This window comes from Embiotoca jacksoni, unplaced genomic scaffold, assembly GCF_022577435.1.
Source record: "Embiotoca jacksoni isolate LCO1_2020_lvr unplaced genomic scaffold, fEmbJac1.0.p SCAF_12, whole genome shotgun sequence".
Classification (NCBI taxonomy): domain Eukaryota; kingdom Metazoa; phylum Chordata; class Actinopteri; family Embiotocidae; genus Embiotoca; species Embiotoca jacksoni.
In genome coordinates, this window is record NW_027185252.1 from 1,087,200 (window position 1) to 1,103,687 (window position 16,488).

The window sequence follows — 16,488 nt, forward strand, 5'->3', positions numbered from 1 at the left end:
AAAACCTAATCTCATGTTCTGACAGCCATATCTTTTGAGTTTGTGTGTGTGTGTGTTTGTGTGTGTGTGTGTTTGTGTGTGTTTGTGTGTGTTTGTGTGAGGGGCTTAAAGAGGCATCTGCCACAAGCCTTGATAACAGACCGACACTCCAGTTACGTCCCAACGCTCTAATTATACTGACTAATCCCACAAATACAATGCAAATGCACAGGAAAACAAGCATTAAGCCCTCAGTACACTGGTGGACGACAAAGAGCTTTGAATTTATCTTTGTTTTTTTTGTTTGTTTGTTTGTTTGACAATTGTAACAGACAGTTGACTTTTTTTTTTTTTCATTTCAAGTCGTCTGCTGGATTTCTAGCTTGTGCCACTTTTTTTTTTTTTTTTTTTTAAATCTTTCCTTGAAGTTTCTACATCGTTGGTTTGCTCTGGTCGGAGTTACTTTGTAAAACTTGCAAAAAGTCAGTTTGTTTCACAAGCAGCTTATTTACTGGACCCAGTTTTTGGCAAACATGTCATTTTAATTTTTTTTTTTTTCAAACTTTGACCAGCTGCTGAGTGTCTCCAGTAAACTCTTTGTAATTTCTGGTCATTTTTCTGTCGTCAGTTTTAGATCGTAGTCTGGACTAAACCAACAGGCTCTAAAACACTCGTTTTCTTTCCCCCGGTTCAGGCCCGGTTAGAAAATGTTCCGGCACTGCTGCTTGAATATTCTTTCAGCTGTGTGTGTGTGTGTGTGTGTGTGTGTGTGTGTGTGTGTGTGTGTGTGTGTGTGTGTGTGTGTGTGTGGTGGGCTTTGTTCCTCTGACCTAGTTAAGCTGGTTACTTTGTCCTCCCACTCTGATGATAATGGCACACACACACACACACACACACACACACACACACACACACACAAACACACACTCTGCAATACACCCTTCAATAGGCCGAGGACAGTTTGATACCGAAGGAATGGCCTCATCTGACTGACTGTTTATGGAGAGAGACATTTTCTAATAGTTTTCTGACTTGTTTGAGGACTATAAACTAAATTCCAGCCTTTATTATGATCATTATTATTATTATTATTATATCTTATTGGCGGCAAGAGTCTCATAAGTGGATATAACTGCGTAGCCGGATACTCAAAGGGCTTTTTCATCATTTTTGGGGAACTGACCCTTTAGCAGGATTTCTAAACTAGAATTTTGTTTAGCTTGCACTGGAAAAAGAAGTCAGCAACACACACACACCCAAAGACAAAGACTTACACACCCTCACTCAGTCTTTGTCTTTTGAAATATGTGTCACAATATTATTGTGGGTTGTCTGCTGCCGGCCACAGCGTTGCAGGGGGAGGAAGGGAGAGCAGGTCTGGATCTGATTAACATGCCTCTTCTCGGGCAGAGGTATGTTACACATGCACAAATACTGTAATGTCTCACTGAGGACAGTTTTTAGGTCACATTTCTTGAACATTTTAGACAAAACGACACTTTAAAACTCCTAAGATGATTTCAGAAAGTAAAAAAACCTGTCGTCTTAAAAACAGTAATTCCCCTTTTTGTGTGTCTCTTAGTTCATCTCTTTCTAGTTCGCCTGAAAGAAGCAGCGACTTAAAAAAAAAGAAAGAAAAAAAAAGCTTTTCACAGACCAGCTGTAGAAAACTGGTGTTGACTGCGGTCAGCTCCCGAGCGAGAAGGTTTGTAAAAGGAGTGAGTGTGAAGCCGAGCGGTTTAGAAAACTGCTCAGACAGCCTGCCCTGCAGAAATGGAGGTTTGCGGCCCCGGTGACTCGCGCAAACATCGGCTTGGCGTGCACCAGAACATGCGTTAACCCTGTACGGCCTCGCTGGGCCGGAGACCCAGAAACTCCCGACAAAAAGCATGAAGACACAGCGGAGTGGAAAATGAACTTCAGACTTGCTTCTTTAGGATAAAAAAAAAAAAAAAACATTTTAGTGGCTCCGTGTAAACTGGTTTTATTTCTTAAACAAATATGTTATAAAATCTTCATCTGTTTTTTTTCTTGATGTGCTGTTTCAGGTGTTGTGCAGCTGCAGAAGACTGAGTGAACCATGGCACAGTTCCCAACCACATTCACAGGTCAGTACTTGTGCAGAAGTGAAGTTTTATATATTTATTATCTTTCGGTGTTGTCGGTAAAGAGACTCGAGTTTAAGCAGCACGTTGCTCCATCATTTCTCCATTAGTGCACAAAACACAGCTTCTCAAATCCACTCTGAGGAGATGCAGCATAAAGTCACATGATAATAAGACTGTGTATTTTATTTGCATGTAAATAGCGTTAAAAACAAACTAAACGTGGTCTCGGGTTTTGTCTCATCGTCACGTTTTCAGCCTGTTTAAAGTTGCAAAAACATCCAACTTCACTCCACTGTTAAAAATATTCTTTTGCAGGCCGCTGCTGCGGCTGCAAACCCGTAGCATCAAGTTTAATTCCTCCAAACCAGTAATCTCCGTGAATTCGTTTTGCAAAAATATAGTCAAACATAAATACATATTAGCAGACGTAGCTCCCATCACAGCACTCGAGACGAAGGCAAGACGGACTCGTTATTAAAGAACCACACGGTGTGAGATTTCTCAGACTATTAACAGATTCATAACTGACTCCACAGAACATATTGCATACGTGCTGATTGAGGACCAGCCACTCGGGCCTTTGTCTATCATGAAGGCTGGAAGCAGCTGACAAAGCATCCTTTTTAAAAAAAAATTTTTTTTAAAGTTTACCAGACGAGTAAAACAAAAACAACTTTCTTGTTTTGTCGCGATCGTTTTCGCGTCTGAAAACGAGTCACGGTGATTCACTGAACGTTGACCGGTAACCGGTACGGGACGGACTCGTCAGTTTTAATTTAAACCCCCCCTCGTTGTCACAACAAAGATGGAGGATCGTGAAAACGTCTCGTCACGTCGTTCTGTGAGTTGAAACTCCGACTTTAGTGTCACTTAATACGAATCCTCCAACAGGAACTGAAACTCATGACTAACGCATTCTTCTCATGCCTCCCTCTTTTTCCTCCGCCTGCGTCTGGCTTTGTCTTCGGCTTTCGGGGTTGTAACTGTGTGTGTGTGTGTGTGTGTGTGTGTGTGTGTGTGTGTGTGTGTGTGTGTGTGTGTGTGTGTGTGTGTGTGTGTGTGTGTGTGTGTGTGTGTGTGTGTTTTCCTGGGTGTGTTAGGTCCAGATGTGTTTCTAATCTCAGCGGATGAGAGAGCCAAACATGATCAGCAGTTTCACAGCCTTTCTCCGACCGCCGGGGGTTATATCACAGGTAACAGTCCGTGTCTCTGTGATGGGGGGAGGAGGGGTTGGAGGGGGAGGTGATGTAAGGACACCAGCAAAAGGCCAATGTCACATTGTTGTCACGATGTCCTGTGTGCTTGATGTGCGTTGATGAAACCTGAGTTAAGAAAACTAGACTTTAATTAGGGAGGAAAAAAAAAAATCTGAAATTTCAGTCAAATCTATAATATTATAGCAGAAGAAATATCTATGATGTTTAAAGACAGTTTGTGGTCCCAGATCTTAATATTATTTTTTAAATGAAAGACATTCCTCACTATAAGTGACCGGGACTTTCTCCATCAACACCACACCGACTCAAAAAAAAGGATCGATTACTCACATTTTATGTTTTATTGTATTAAGATGTTTTTAATTTACTTTAATCCTAACTGTCCTTTTTATTTGTAAGATCTGTGCCGTGGTGTCACATCCTCTTTCTGTTTTTGTCCGTTAGGCGACCAGGCCAGGAACTTCTTCCTCCAATCAGGGCTGCCCCCGCCCATCCTCGCCCAAATATGGTGAGTCACGTAGCCGGGAGAAGGTGCTGCGAGCTTCACGCGGGCCGACAAGTTCATTCATTTCAGTATTTAAAAAAGAAAAGAAAGTTGCATTGAAAAAGAAACTGGTTGTGTCGTTGCTTCAGCTTTAAATGAAGTGATAATGTCCCCCGTGTGCCTGCAGGGCTCTGGCCGACATGAACAGCGACGGCCGTATGGACATCCACGAGTTCTCCATCGCCATGAAACTCATCAAGCTGAAACTGCAGGGTCACCCGCTGCCCCCGGCACTTCCTCCCAGTATGAAACAACCCCCGCTGCCTTTAGCCCCGCCCCCCGGCTTCGGTAAGACTCGCGCAAGACTCGCAACACGGAGCGTAACGTAAATGGGAAAAAAAATCTAAATAAAGCACTTTTTTTTTTTCGGGTTGTTTTTAAAGCTACGAACGTTGGCGGCGACGATGTTGGTTTTCATTTTTCTTCCGCGGCGGTTTAAATGAGTTTGTGTGCCGTTAATACGTCAGAAACGCTGCACAGTTTAATTTAATAACACAGATATAATCTCTCGCGGTTCTTAATCCTTCCTCTCGTCTGCGTTTTCTCGACATCTCGTCGGCCCTGAAAAAAATAAATAAAAAAAGGCAGCGGTTGAACCTGCGCTCTGGTGAAACACTGCAGATGTGTCTGATAAAGGATGATGTCATTCTGCTTTCTAAAGGTCATATGGAAAATGTTTGCTCACTCTGTCTCAGCTCGGCTTCTTCTGTTGTTCCTTCAGTGCTGATCAATAAAGTCATAAAGCAAACACAGTGTAAAGTAATAACGGCCTTTTCCTCCTTCAGATGTGCGCTGCAGCTCACACACACACACACACACACACACACACACACACTTACTTACAAGTAGAAATATGTCTGTTCCTCCAGGAATGCCCCCCATGGCTTCCATCCCGGCTTCTCTGTCCGGCGTGCCCCCGCTCCCCATGCCCCCGCTTCCCGTCGGGGTGTCCCCCCCGCTGGTGTCGTCCGCGCCGCCTCCCCTCCCGCCGCCCATCGCCAACGGAGCTCCTCCCACCGGCATGATGCAACCCTTCTCCCACGCAGGTAAACGCGGCGGAACGCGCAGGACGGCGGCGCCCTCACGTGTTTGTGCGTCGCGTCTCGCTTCTGTTGACGCGTAACATCCACGATCGTGTTTACACTGCGGACAGACTCTTTTGCGTCCTCTTCCTGAAGCTGAACACGCGACCACAAACTCGAGACTGAAATGTACGTCTTATCTTTTCCGTCTCCAGCTGCTCCCTCTGTCAACAAGTCGTCTTCGTTTAACCGTTCCACCGCCAAGCTGCAGAAGGTGTCGTCCTTCGATGCTGCCGGGTACGTCCAATAATCCAAAACGTCCGCACGGCTCTGTCCCAAAAAAAACACGCATCTTTTCTTTCTTTTTCTTTTTTTTTCTTTTTTTTTTAATATTGTTTCAGCCCGTGTCTTTACAAGCTGCAAATGTCTTTTTATTCACTTTGTTCTTTGTTACTCATCCCAGTGCTCTGCCTCCCTGTGATTGGGCGGTTCCTCAGTCCTCCAGGCTGAAGTACCGACAGCTGTTTAACTCCCATGACAAGATGATGAGTGGACACCTCACTGGTACACACACACACACACACACACACACACACACACACACACACACACACACACACACACACACACACACACTGTTTGTAAATATATTCTCCACAGTATTTAATTGTGCTTGTGGGTGTTTTTTCTAAGATTGATGTGTGTGTCTGGTTCAGGTCCTCAAGCTCGCACCATCCTGATGCAGTCCAGTCTCCCTCAGGGCCAGCTGGCCACGATATGGTCAGCGCGTTGAAATTCAACATCAATATGGAAGATATTAGTCCTTCAAATATTAAATTTTGCTCCTTTACCCCCTCCCCCAACCGCCCACCGGACAGGAGTCTGTCGGACATCGACCAGGACGGGAAGCTGACGGCGGAGGAGTTTATCTTGGCTATGCACCTCATCGACATGGCGATGTCAGGGTTACCGCTGCCGCCCGTGTTACCACCAGATTACCTCCCACCAACATTCAGGTCAGTACTCGTCAACTAACCTTCCAGCTGCACCTTTAAATACGTAAGTAGAAGCGACAAACACATGTTTGTTAAAGAGCTTTTGATTAAAGTAGAAATAAACTACACGAAACCAGTTTTTACAAACGTGATAAATACAAAGAGTTTTTTTTTTATCCAGTTTGAAACTAGTGTCGGTCGTTTTAGTTTGTGAACATAAACTGCAGTCATACAACGTGTGTCTCAGATGTGTGGATTCAGCATGTTGAAGGTGTGTTGGTGTTTTTATTTCTGTGTGTCGAAGGCGTGTACGAAGCGATAGCGTTCAGTCGGACCAGAAGAGCGTCCAGGAGGAGGTGGAGGAGGAGGTGGAGCGAGAGCAAGACAAGAAATTACCAGGTGATTTGTCCTCGCCAGCCTGCACGTGACATTATATTAACTAATCAAACTGGGACTATCAGCTGTTACTGTCAATTTAGGCATTCAACTTTTTAATGTGTAACTAAATATGGCTTCTCTAAACAACGAGAATGTTTTTTTTTTGATGAATGAAAGATGCTTGAACAACTTTCATTCAACTTTTAAAACACTTCCCTCCCCGTCTCGCCACAGTGACATTCGAGGATAAGAAAAGGGAGAACTTCGAGCGGGGAAACCTGGAGTTGGAGAAGAGGCGTCAGGCTCTGCAGGAGCTGCAGAGGAAAGAGCAGGAGAGGCTGGCGACGCTGGAGAGAGAGGAGCAGGAGAGGAAGGTAGACCACATCGACCTGCATTGATTTCTCATTTCCGTACCGTGACCGTTCATTTGTGTGTGTGTGTATGTATATATTTATATATATATATCACCATCTCTAAGTTATTTATCTTTTAATGTTTGGTATGTTTTTAGGAGCGTGAGCGTCTGGAGCAGGAGAGGAGGCGACAGCATGAGCTGGAGAAACAGCTGGAGAAGCAGAGAGAGCTGGAGAGGCAGCGGGAGGAGGAGCGACGCAAGGAGATCGAGAGGAGAGAGGTACGGAGGGGGAGGGGGAGGAAACCACGAGCTGAAGAGTTACGATCGGGGCTGAAGTTTAAACCGCTGCAGACAAACTTTACCAGCTAATATACGAGTACGATATGATGTGACGTACCGCCTCGTGTCGGATTCCAGGCGGCGAAGCGGGAGCTGGAGCGCCAGCGTCAGTTGGAGTGGGAGCGTCAGCGTCGCCAGGAGCTCCTGACTCAAAGAAACCGGGAGCAGGAGAGCATCGTGCTGCTCAGAGCCAGGAAGAAGACGCTGGAGTTTGAACTGGAGGCGCTGGTAACCAAACGCCGAGTCACGTGATCTCTCACACACACACACACACACACACACAATACGGGAGATGGTGAAAAAAATGGATGAAAGGAAGTCACAGCTGAATATGTTACGTGTTGCATTTTGTCAATGCAGCATTAATTTATGCTGCACGTCAAACATATATAAGAAAAGACCAACCAGCGTCCAAACACGGCGGTTTCTCTTAATACTTTGCCGTAAGTGGCCAGAAATGTTGATAATATATAAAAAACCGGAGTGAAACCGGAACTTCCTGGTTCTGATCCAGAAGTAAGAACCTCATTTACATTTGTGACGACACTAATAACTAAACCTTCAGCCTTGGACGAGAGCTTTTCTCCACAGTATGTTAAATCCATACGTCTCCGTAACGGTGGTCGTCTTTTAAAAACTTGTTTGTTCATTCAGTATTTATGCTTGTGGCCTTAAACACAATCAGAAGTATATCTTCAACACTGTGGGAGTAATTAAACTTCACACGATCACAATTAGAAAGTTAAAGAATGACATCGGCGTGGGGGAGTTTTATGGATGTGGACGGAGGCCTGCACTGCTGCGGTTGTAGTTTGTCACGCAAGATGTTGTTTTTTTCTATATTAAAATCGCTACGGTCTTAATTTCTTATTAAAACTGCTTTAATAAATGACAATTAATCTTGAAGTATGGGAAGTAACCAAAGAACACAAGAGAGAGTGTTTAAAGAAACATTACTATAAAAAAAAAGACTTCAGCTCTCTCTATTATAGTATATATATATATATATATATATATATATATATATATATATATATATATATATATATATATATATGTATGACATGTCGTATCTCTGTGGGTCCCGTGTTCTCCAGAATGACAAGAAGACCCAGTTGGAGGGTAAACTGAAGGATGTTCGGTTTCGCCTGTCGGCTCAGCGGAGGGAGGTGGAGCTGACCAACCAGACCCGAGAAATACGCATCGCTGAAATCACGCTGCTGCAACAACAGCTGCAGGTGAGCAGGAAGCATCCGTGGAGCAGACGAGACGAAGTGTCACACCGAAGTGGGCCACTTTTTCTTCTTTTTTTTTTTTTTAAATCGCCGAAAGGCAGTCGTGGAGCAAACTCAAAATTTGATCATGTGGGAAAACTGGGAATCTTGACTTTTTTATAAACTTAAAGAGAAAGAAAGAAGACAAAAACATCCACTTTGAATGGACAAGTGCAAATGATCTGCAGAGTAAAGCACGCGATTTGTTATTGGGTTAAATCTGAAATATCGCCGAGTCATCACGACAGCGGTTCCGAGAAAAACATCTAATTATCCGAGCTGCTGATCCGTTTTCAGGAAGGTCGTCCCCGGCCACCTTCGTACGTCTCACATGTCTGTCTCTGCTCTCCTCTGTAACCTCACAAGATACGTTTTTCTATATTTGGCTGTAAAATAATCTGCAGTTCGAGGTCATCTGCTGCTTTTTCTCTCCACCACTTCTGTCTGAAATCTGTTTTTATTCACATCAGGCCAAAACATTGATCTCAATTTCCTTCTATAATAATTATTTCTTCTGTTTTTTTTTCTGTGTTTGTGTGTGTGCAGGACTCCCAGCAGTGGTTGGGGAGGTTAATTCCCGATAAACAGATTCTCAACGACCAGCTGAAGCAGGTTCAACAGAACAGTCTGCACCGTGAGTGTTACACACACTCGAAACACACTTTTTCTTAATTGTATATTTGGGTACAGTTGAGATGCATCATGGGGTTCAATGGTTGTACCAGTTATTGCATGCGTGACACTCAGAAACAATAATACAGAAATTGGTGAATTTTAAAAATGATTTAGGTTTTCTTGTTTTGATAAATTCATACAAAAAGTTCACAGTAAATTTAATTTAAATTCTGGTTTTAATTTAGATCATTTAGCGACTCCCTCTGTTCAATGTTAAAATTTGCATGTTTGCTGTTTAAATTTTCTCTTTTTCTCAAATTTTTTTTTTGTATGTTTTATTTACACAGTGGACTTTTACGTTGTTGTTTTTTTACTTTATTCTTTTACCTTTTCAGCCCTGTTGAAATGGGAACATCATGTAAACATGTTTTCCAAGATAATGTTTCAGTTTTGTTTCTGAATAAAAAATTTAATAAAAAAAAAATATATATATATATATATATATATATATTAATTTTAATGAAAGGATTAAAAAAAGTCCAGATGTCAAGTTTAAAGCAGCCTAGTTTCTGATAAGTTGATGCTTTGAAGATAAAATGTTAATTACTTTAACATAATAATAATTCAGAGACAGTCGCAATTAAAACATTTTAACTTCAATTGCTGTGCAGCTCTGAAATGTTAATCAGTAAACATCGCGAATGTCTTGTCTTGAGCGTGTCTCTGACCGTCCCCCCCGTCCCCCCGTCCCGTCCCTGCGTTCAGGTGACAGCCTGTCGTCGCTGCAGAAGGCCGTCGAGCAGAAGGAGACGAGCCGGCAGCAGCTCCGAGAGCAGCTGGACGCCGTGGAGCGAGAGACGAGGGCCAAGCTGCTGGAAATAGACGCTTTCAACACCCAACTGAAGGTAATTAACCCTCAAATTAATAAAGACTCGGCTGTACCAGGTAAAAAAAAATTTTAAAAAATGGTCACGTGATCGTGTAGTTTATAGAATAAACAAAACAGATTCAGTGTTCATCTCTAAAATGTGTAATCGAGCTAAGAAGAAAAACATGTTTAACGACGCCGATAAGGTTGTAAAATATTTTGCTCCGAGAAGTGTGATACACAATGTCATATTTGTACTGTTTGTGTTTTGTTTTTTGTTTTTTTTGTCAGGAAATTGCCATGAATGCGAGTGCATTTATAGCATTTTCACAAAAAATGGGAGGGCAATAATATACCTTAATATTTATTAACTTGCTTCTTCATAAATAACCACATTCCTCTATTTTTTTTTTTTTTTTTTTTGCTGACACCTGTTGAAAAGAGAACCTGATATATTCTATTAGTCGGGGGGGGAAAACACGATTCAGCATTCCTGGAAACGTTTATTTTTTTATGTAGAATAAAAAAAAAAAGAAGTCGTGACATGTTTGCAGTTTTTTTTACACATTTCTGTTGGGCTTTATTAATCTATTAACGAATGAAGTAACTTGCTAACACAGTAATTGTCCCGTCTCATCCTTCATCACCCCCATTCTCACAGCTTAGTACTTTAATATTGTCCCAGTATTCATGATTCAAAGTTTTCATATTTACATCTTACTGATGCTTCTGTTGTTTTGTTTTCCTGTTGGTGTGTTATTGTGAGTGCTGGTGTGGATTCGCTGTGTTTTTTCAGAGCGAGATTAGGAACACGTGTGTCGTTCAGTTCAGTTCAGGCCGCTTTTTTTTTTTTTGCCAACAGTTTTATTTAATGAGAGGAAGATGGAGGAGATTTTTTTTATTTTTTATTTTTATTCCTCTTGGATTGGATTACAGCCGTTAGTTTGATGTTTCTTAGATTACCTTCGGATGATTTTTTTTTTTCTCCTAATTGAGACGGGACCAATGAGACAGGTCAGAGAGAGGAGAGGAGAGGAGAGTCAGTTCAAACCAGGAGGATGAGGAGGATGAGGAGGATGAGGAGGAAGGCAGAGACAACACAGACCACAATAAACTGATTTTCTAACGGCTAATCTAATGAAGCCGTTTTCTCTGTCGTAGATTTCAGTCAGCGAAAGCAGCCGAGCAACAAACCAAAACATAAAAACAGCAGTTTGGATGAGCGTTTTTGTTTTACTCAGACCACTGAGATGTTGGAACGACTGTATATTTGACTATCCTTCCCTCCGCCTTCCTTTCTACACCACTTCCTCTCCCTGAAACTCTTCTCGTCTCGCTGCTGTGCCTCATCTGTCCTCTTCTACCCGACTGGGACTCTATTTCTGCTTCTACTCGCCGTCCTTGTCTTTATATTCCCGTCCCTGCGCTCATTTTCTCCCTATTTTTTTTTTTTTTTTTTTTTACTCTGTTTAATCGGCATAATTAAAACCCTTCCTTCTATATTTCTACTCCTTTATATATATATATTTTTTTTTGTTATCTCCCACACTTGGCCTTTTTTTTGTTTTGTTTTTTGCTCCCTTGCCCCCATGCCAGTCTCTGTGTGAGTTCTATGCCAACCACTGTGCCAGGATAGAAGCCCTGCGACGCCAGCTTCAGGAGGAGCAGAGAGGGAGACAGGTAGAGCACACTGCCGCTGCTGGACTGGGGTGGTACTGCAGCTCGTGACATATGACAAATATTCCAATTACACGATGAGGAATCTGCTGTTAATGGCGGACACACTTGGGAGTATTTTTGATTGAATCTGCACTGATCTGATTTGACCAATTATCTGAGAAGGGGCTACAAATTTTTAAAAAAAAGTAAACTCTTATCTCATGACTAACCCGCAAACTTCACTCTTGAAGGTTTTGCTGACTATAACACCTACAAACCAGATTTCTGTAAAAAAAAAAAAAAAAGAAGCCTGATTTGTGTCGATGTTTCAGTCTATAACGCGTGTACTGCACTGTGCTGCCCCCACCAGGCAGATAAGATGCATTGCAGTCAGTTGAGGTGTCACAGTGTGGTTTTGATCACTGAGGAGCTCTGAGACACACACACACACACACACACACACACACACACACACACACACACACACACACACTGATGTACTGAATCTGGTGTGCCGTTTTACTATAATCTCACGTGTCAGAGTCTGTAGCACGAGGAGGAACTTTAACACTCGATACTAATCCCGAGCAAGAAAAGAGACACAGAAAGGGGAAGAAAAAAAAAAAATCAAATTTCCAAAATCAAAAAGTAAACTGCTCATTTGTCTGGTATTGAATTATTTTAATATCCAATGACACCATCAGATTTAATGACAAATCAGTTCACTTTTAACACCTTTTGATTGGTCAGGGTGTCTAAATATGCACTAAACTCTTGTGTCTGTGTCCATTGAAGCTCTTGTATGTGTGTGTGTGTGTGTGTGTGTGTGCGTGTGCACGTATACATTGTATGTGTATGTTTCAGCACCAGGAGCAGGGACAGCTACAGGAGTGTGTGTCAGCCGCCAGAGTGTGTCTGGCTCGGCTAGACTACGTTATAAAGGTCCACGCGACAAGCCAGCCTCCCCATCATCCTCCTCTTCCTCCTTTCTTCTTCTACTCTTCATCTTCTTCTCTCCTCACTTCTTTCTCCTCCCTCTCTCTCTCTCTTTCTGTATCTTCTAGCGATCCCCTGTTTCTTTTTTTTGTTTTGTTTTTGTTTTCCTGTGCCCCAAGCTGGTGTTCGCTCACTACTCGGCTACGCTCCCACAGTTAACACTCGTACGCCGGGTCAGCGGGTGAACTGGATTACGCTGTCGCTGCGCTATCGGCTACTTCACTAGACGCTGTTCTGTAAATGACACCAAAATGATGTTTCAGCCAGACAAGTAGAAAGCTAGTCGAAGTCGTGCTGGGCCAACATCCCATAAACCAGACTGTGTGTGTGTGTGTGTGTGTGTGTGTGTGTGTGTGTGTGTGTGTGTGTGTGTGTGTGTGTGTGTGTGTGATGTGGTGTTTTTGCGTCTCTCTCTCTCTGCTGATTGGTTTGCTTGTCTCTCTGTCTGAAAGGTTTTTATTTTTCTCTCAACGTTGGTTGTTTGGCTGAAACACCCGAGAGCTGCCTTGTGTCGTCATAGTAACAAGAGTGTGTTCTAATGGCACAGCTGGTTGTCATGACTACACAGAACTTGCCCCCCCCCCACTCCCGCTCCCTTCCCCTCCCTCCACCATCGCATCCCCCTGACTTCACCTCCCCCCCCCCCCTTTTTTTTTGTTTTGTTTTTTTGTTTATTTTTGTTTTTGTTTATTTCTAACCCATCCCATAAACATACTTTGCCCAGTGCAAGCTCCGCCCCCCCACCGCCATGACCCGGGAGCCCTGTATTGTGGGGCTGGGTCTGTACAAACCTCCAATAGCAACAACAACAACAACAACAACAAAAAAACCTAACAGTGACATCCCATCCTACAAAAAACAGTTGTTTTTACATGTAATTTTTAATCCCTAAAAAACAGATTGTTTATTATTTATTTGGAGGAAAAGACTTTTAAATTGCTGTTTATCTGGTGTCAGTTTGAGCAACTCAAGAGTCACAGTGGGAGAAATCCACGACCACAATCAGACAAAGACAGGAGCTGCACTGAACACACAGGAGGAGGAGGAGGAAGAGGAGGAGGAGGAGGAGTGACTGACTGCTGGGGGGAAGTTTGATTCCTTGTCTCTCATTGGCTGCCTGTCACATTCATACAGGTGAAACAAGGCGCTGCCCCCACCCATCCAGAATAATATCATTTTGTTTCAGTTCAAATATGTGATGAACTTCTCCACATCTGGTAACTAGGATATGTTTATAAAAAGGGATTTACTAATCACAGAAAAATAAATAAAATAAAATATTTAAAATAGTTATTTTTCTTCATCTTACAGCGGCTGTGATTTGTGGCAGTATTATCTTCCTGAAAGTTGCCTCTTTGTTTTTGCAATCATATCTGTCAGAAGACTTTTGGCTTGAATTTACTTTGACTTTACTTTAGCAAAAAAAAAAAAAAGAACAGCTGGTTCTTGAACTGGAAAAACTCAGCAAGCGGTCGTGTTGATCGACTGCACAATGTTGGCGTATCGGATGGCAGTGAAGCAGGTTGAGTGGAATTAAAAAAAATAATTAAAAAAAGTAATATTCAAGTGGTTGCCGTGGTTACCAGCAGGGACATCCATCATCACCCGAATGACACAGTCGAAGGGGGGGGGAGCGGGGCGGAGCTTGCCTCGATCACCTGACTAATACAGACTCGCTGTTGCCGCTGCTGCCGCCGCTGGTGTTGTTGTTGTTGTTTGTCGTCGATGGTAACCCGTAGCAACCAGCCCCGTGATCCCACTTCCTCCTCCTCATCGCTGTTCCTTTCCTTGTATCCCACGGTGCTTTGCAGGAGCTGCGGGAGATCCACGTCCGGCAGCAGCGGCAGAGGCAGAAGGACCCGGAGGGCAACGCGCACACACTGACGCACACACACGCGCACATGCACACGCCGAGCGAGAGGAGGTCGGCCGAGCTGCAGGAGAGCAGGTGGACCCGTTTTTACAGTTTGTACTTCTATAAAAAACTGTTTGGGTTTGTTTTTTTTCAGTATTGAAGCCACAAAAAGTGAAAGTTGCCATCTTTAAACTTGCCTCTGTCGCCCCGCCCCGCCCCGTCCCACCCCACCCCACCCCACCCCACCCCGCAGGCTGTCTTCGGAGGACGGCATCTCCTGGAGGGACGAAGCGGGAAGCTGCCCTCCGACGGCTCCGAGCCCCGCCTCCGTCTCCGCCCCCCACGCCTGGCTGAACAGGGTCACTCAGGAAGAGGAGGAGAGGAAGAGGAGAGGGATGGAGGATGAGGAGGAGGAGGAGGAGGACGAGGAGGACGAGGAGGAGGAGGGAAGCCGGAAGGGAGCGGGCTCGATAGAAGAGATGGAGGAAGAGGGAAGAGGCAAGAAGGACATGCAGGATAAACTCAGCAAGCTGTTCAGCCAGCCGACCGACCCCTGGGGCTCCGCAGGTGAGCGACGACTCGGGGAGGTGGAGGGGGGGGGGGTTAGCACGGGACCCTTAAACTTCCTAAATATGTGTATGTATTTTTTCATATTTCTTTTTCTGTGTACGTCCAGCAGAGAAAGCTCCGGTTCCCAATCTGTTCGAGCAGAAGGTTTCAGCCGGCGGCTTCGAGCAGCAGCAGCAGCAGCAGCAGCAGCAGCCGGTGAGGGTGGTGTACTACAGGGCTCTTTATCCGTTCGACGCTCGCAGCCACGACGAGATCAGCATCACGCCCGGAGACATAATCATGGTATGTAGCAGTGTTTATCACACAAACAGGAAGTTAAAACACAAAGAAATCGGACAGTTATTTTATTGCCTCTTTTGTATTTACGTGTGTGTGTGTGTGTTTGCATTAAAGCCTCCCCTGCGTGTCCTCCGACTCTCTGAAGTGTGTGTGTGTGTGTGTGTGTGTCTGTCTGTGTGTGTGTGTGTGTGTGTATTAACTCTGTCCTCTCTCCTCTGCTGTGCAAACTGAAGGTGAAGGGGGAATGGGTAAGTTTTTCTTGACCCCCCACCCACCCACCTGCCCCCCGCCCTCCCACAGTGTCGTGCCTCCACCAATCACGAGTCATCGGTTCATCTCATTTGTTCATCTCCGTGTTGTTCATCCGTTCGCCGGAATCAGATCTGTGGGAAAATGCCGTTGTGCTTGTTTTGTGGTGGAAAGCTGTGATTGTGTTGAACTGTGAAACAAAAAAAACACTTTTAACACCATTAATGTCTCTATGAATGAAAATTCTACACAAAATACCATGATTTTTTATTTTTATTTTCCATTTTACCACATCCCAGTCGCTCCCCCCGCACTTGGCAGGTTTTAAATTCAAGGATAGATATTTGACAAAGATTTTTTTATATTTGTTATAAGAATTAACAGATGTCAGATTATCAAATTGAAGTCTTTTTCCTCTCACTTCTAACTCACCTCTGAACCAGCTTTATGTGGCTTTTTGTTGTCGTGTATGTCGATGCTGAGCCCACACACACACACAAACACACACACTGTGACTGTCAGCTGCGTCCTGACCCCGCCCCTCTGCTCCGATAGGTGGACGAGTCACAGACCGGTGAGCCCGGTTGGCTGGGTGGCGAGCTCCGAGGGCGGACCGGTTGGTTTCCAGCCAATTACGCGGAACGGATCCCCGACAGCGAAGCGCCCGTCAGCCTGCGCGCCACGGCCTCCGTCACGCCCCCCTCGGCCCAGCAGCCGATGACCACGCCCCCTCCGGCGCCCGGACACACCTCCTCCTCCGCGTCGTCCGCCAACAGCAACTGGGCCGACTTCAGCACGACGTAAGTCGGGTCGATGTTGATGAAGATTCAGGAATGTTGGTTTTCTGGAAAAGACATGAAAAAAAAAACAGTTTACCACCCCCACCCTTCTCTCCCCCCCACCCCTCTCTCCCCCCACCCCCCTCGCCTCCACCCTCAGCCCACTGCTGATGATCTCTTGAATTAATTATGCAATTGTGTGTGTGTGTTTATTTCCAGTTGGCCCTCCAACGCCGCCAGCCAATCAGACAGCGAGGGCTGGGACGCGTGGCCGACCTCTTCCGCCAGTCAGAATCCGTCTCTGAGCGTTCCCTCGGCGCAGCTACGGCAACGCTCCGCCTTCACGCCCGCCACCATGACGACGGGTTCCTCTCCTTCTCCCGTACTGGGACAGGTAACAAAAAAGC

General features: G+C 44.5%; 1 protein-coding gene across 7 annotated transcripts in view; it reads left to right on the forward strand.

Moving 5' to 3' along the window:
• The window catches only part of itsn1 (intersectin 1 (SH3 domain protein)), a 36,648-nt gene that overhangs the window by 4,247 nt on the left and 15,913 nt on the right, over window positions 1–16,488 (forward strand). For 2 of the 7 annotated variants that reach the window (XM_069144157.1, XM_069144158.1), the window contains exons 2-24: window positions 2,028–2,087; window positions 3,188–3,280; window positions 3,749–3,812; window positions 3,976–4,136; window positions 4,718–4,894; window positions 5,086–5,167; window positions 5,334–5,434; window positions 5,587–5,650; window positions 5,749–5,886; window positions 6,170–6,264; window positions 6,478–6,617; window positions 6,755–6,877; window positions 7,016–7,165; window positions 8,035–8,175; window positions 8,758–8,845; window positions 9,592–9,731; window positions 11,291–11,374; window positions 14,161–14,297; window positions 14,458–14,771; window positions 14,881–15,056; window positions 15,287–15,301; window positions 15,858–16,102; window positions 16,301–16,475. In XM_069144157.1, coding sequence (XP_069000258.1) covers window positions 2,060–2,087; window positions 3,188–3,280; window positions 3,749–3,812; window positions 3,976–4,136; window positions 4,718–4,894; window positions 5,086–5,167; window positions 5,334–5,434; window positions 5,587–5,650; window positions 5,749–5,886; window positions 6,170–6,264; window positions 6,478–6,617; window positions 6,755–6,877; window positions 7,016–7,165; window positions 8,035–8,175; window positions 8,758–8,845; window positions 9,592–9,731; window positions 11,291–11,374; window positions 14,161–14,297; window positions 14,458–14,771; window positions 14,881–15,056; window positions 15,287–15,301; window positions 15,858–16,102; window positions 16,301–16,475 — 2,931 coding nt within the window. In that variant the 5' untranslated portion in view covers window positions 2,028–2,059. Of the gene's footprint in view, window positions 1–2,027; window positions 2,088–3,187; window positions 3,281–3,748; window positions 3,813–3,975; window positions 4,137–4,717; window positions 4,895–5,085; window positions 5,168–5,333; window positions 5,435–5,586; window positions 5,651–5,748; window positions 5,887–6,169; window positions 6,265–6,477; window positions 6,618–6,754; window positions 6,878–7,015; window positions 7,166–8,034; window positions 8,176–8,757; window positions 8,846–9,591; window positions 9,732–11,290; window positions 11,375–12,217; window positions 12,296–14,160; window positions 14,298–14,457; window positions 14,772–14,880; window positions 15,057–15,286; window positions 15,302–15,857; window positions 16,103–16,300; window positions 16,476–16,488 lie in introns of all 7 variants that reach the window. The other 5 variants (XM_069144160.1, XM_069144161.1, XM_069144155.1 and 2 more) reach the window with 4 other exon arrangements.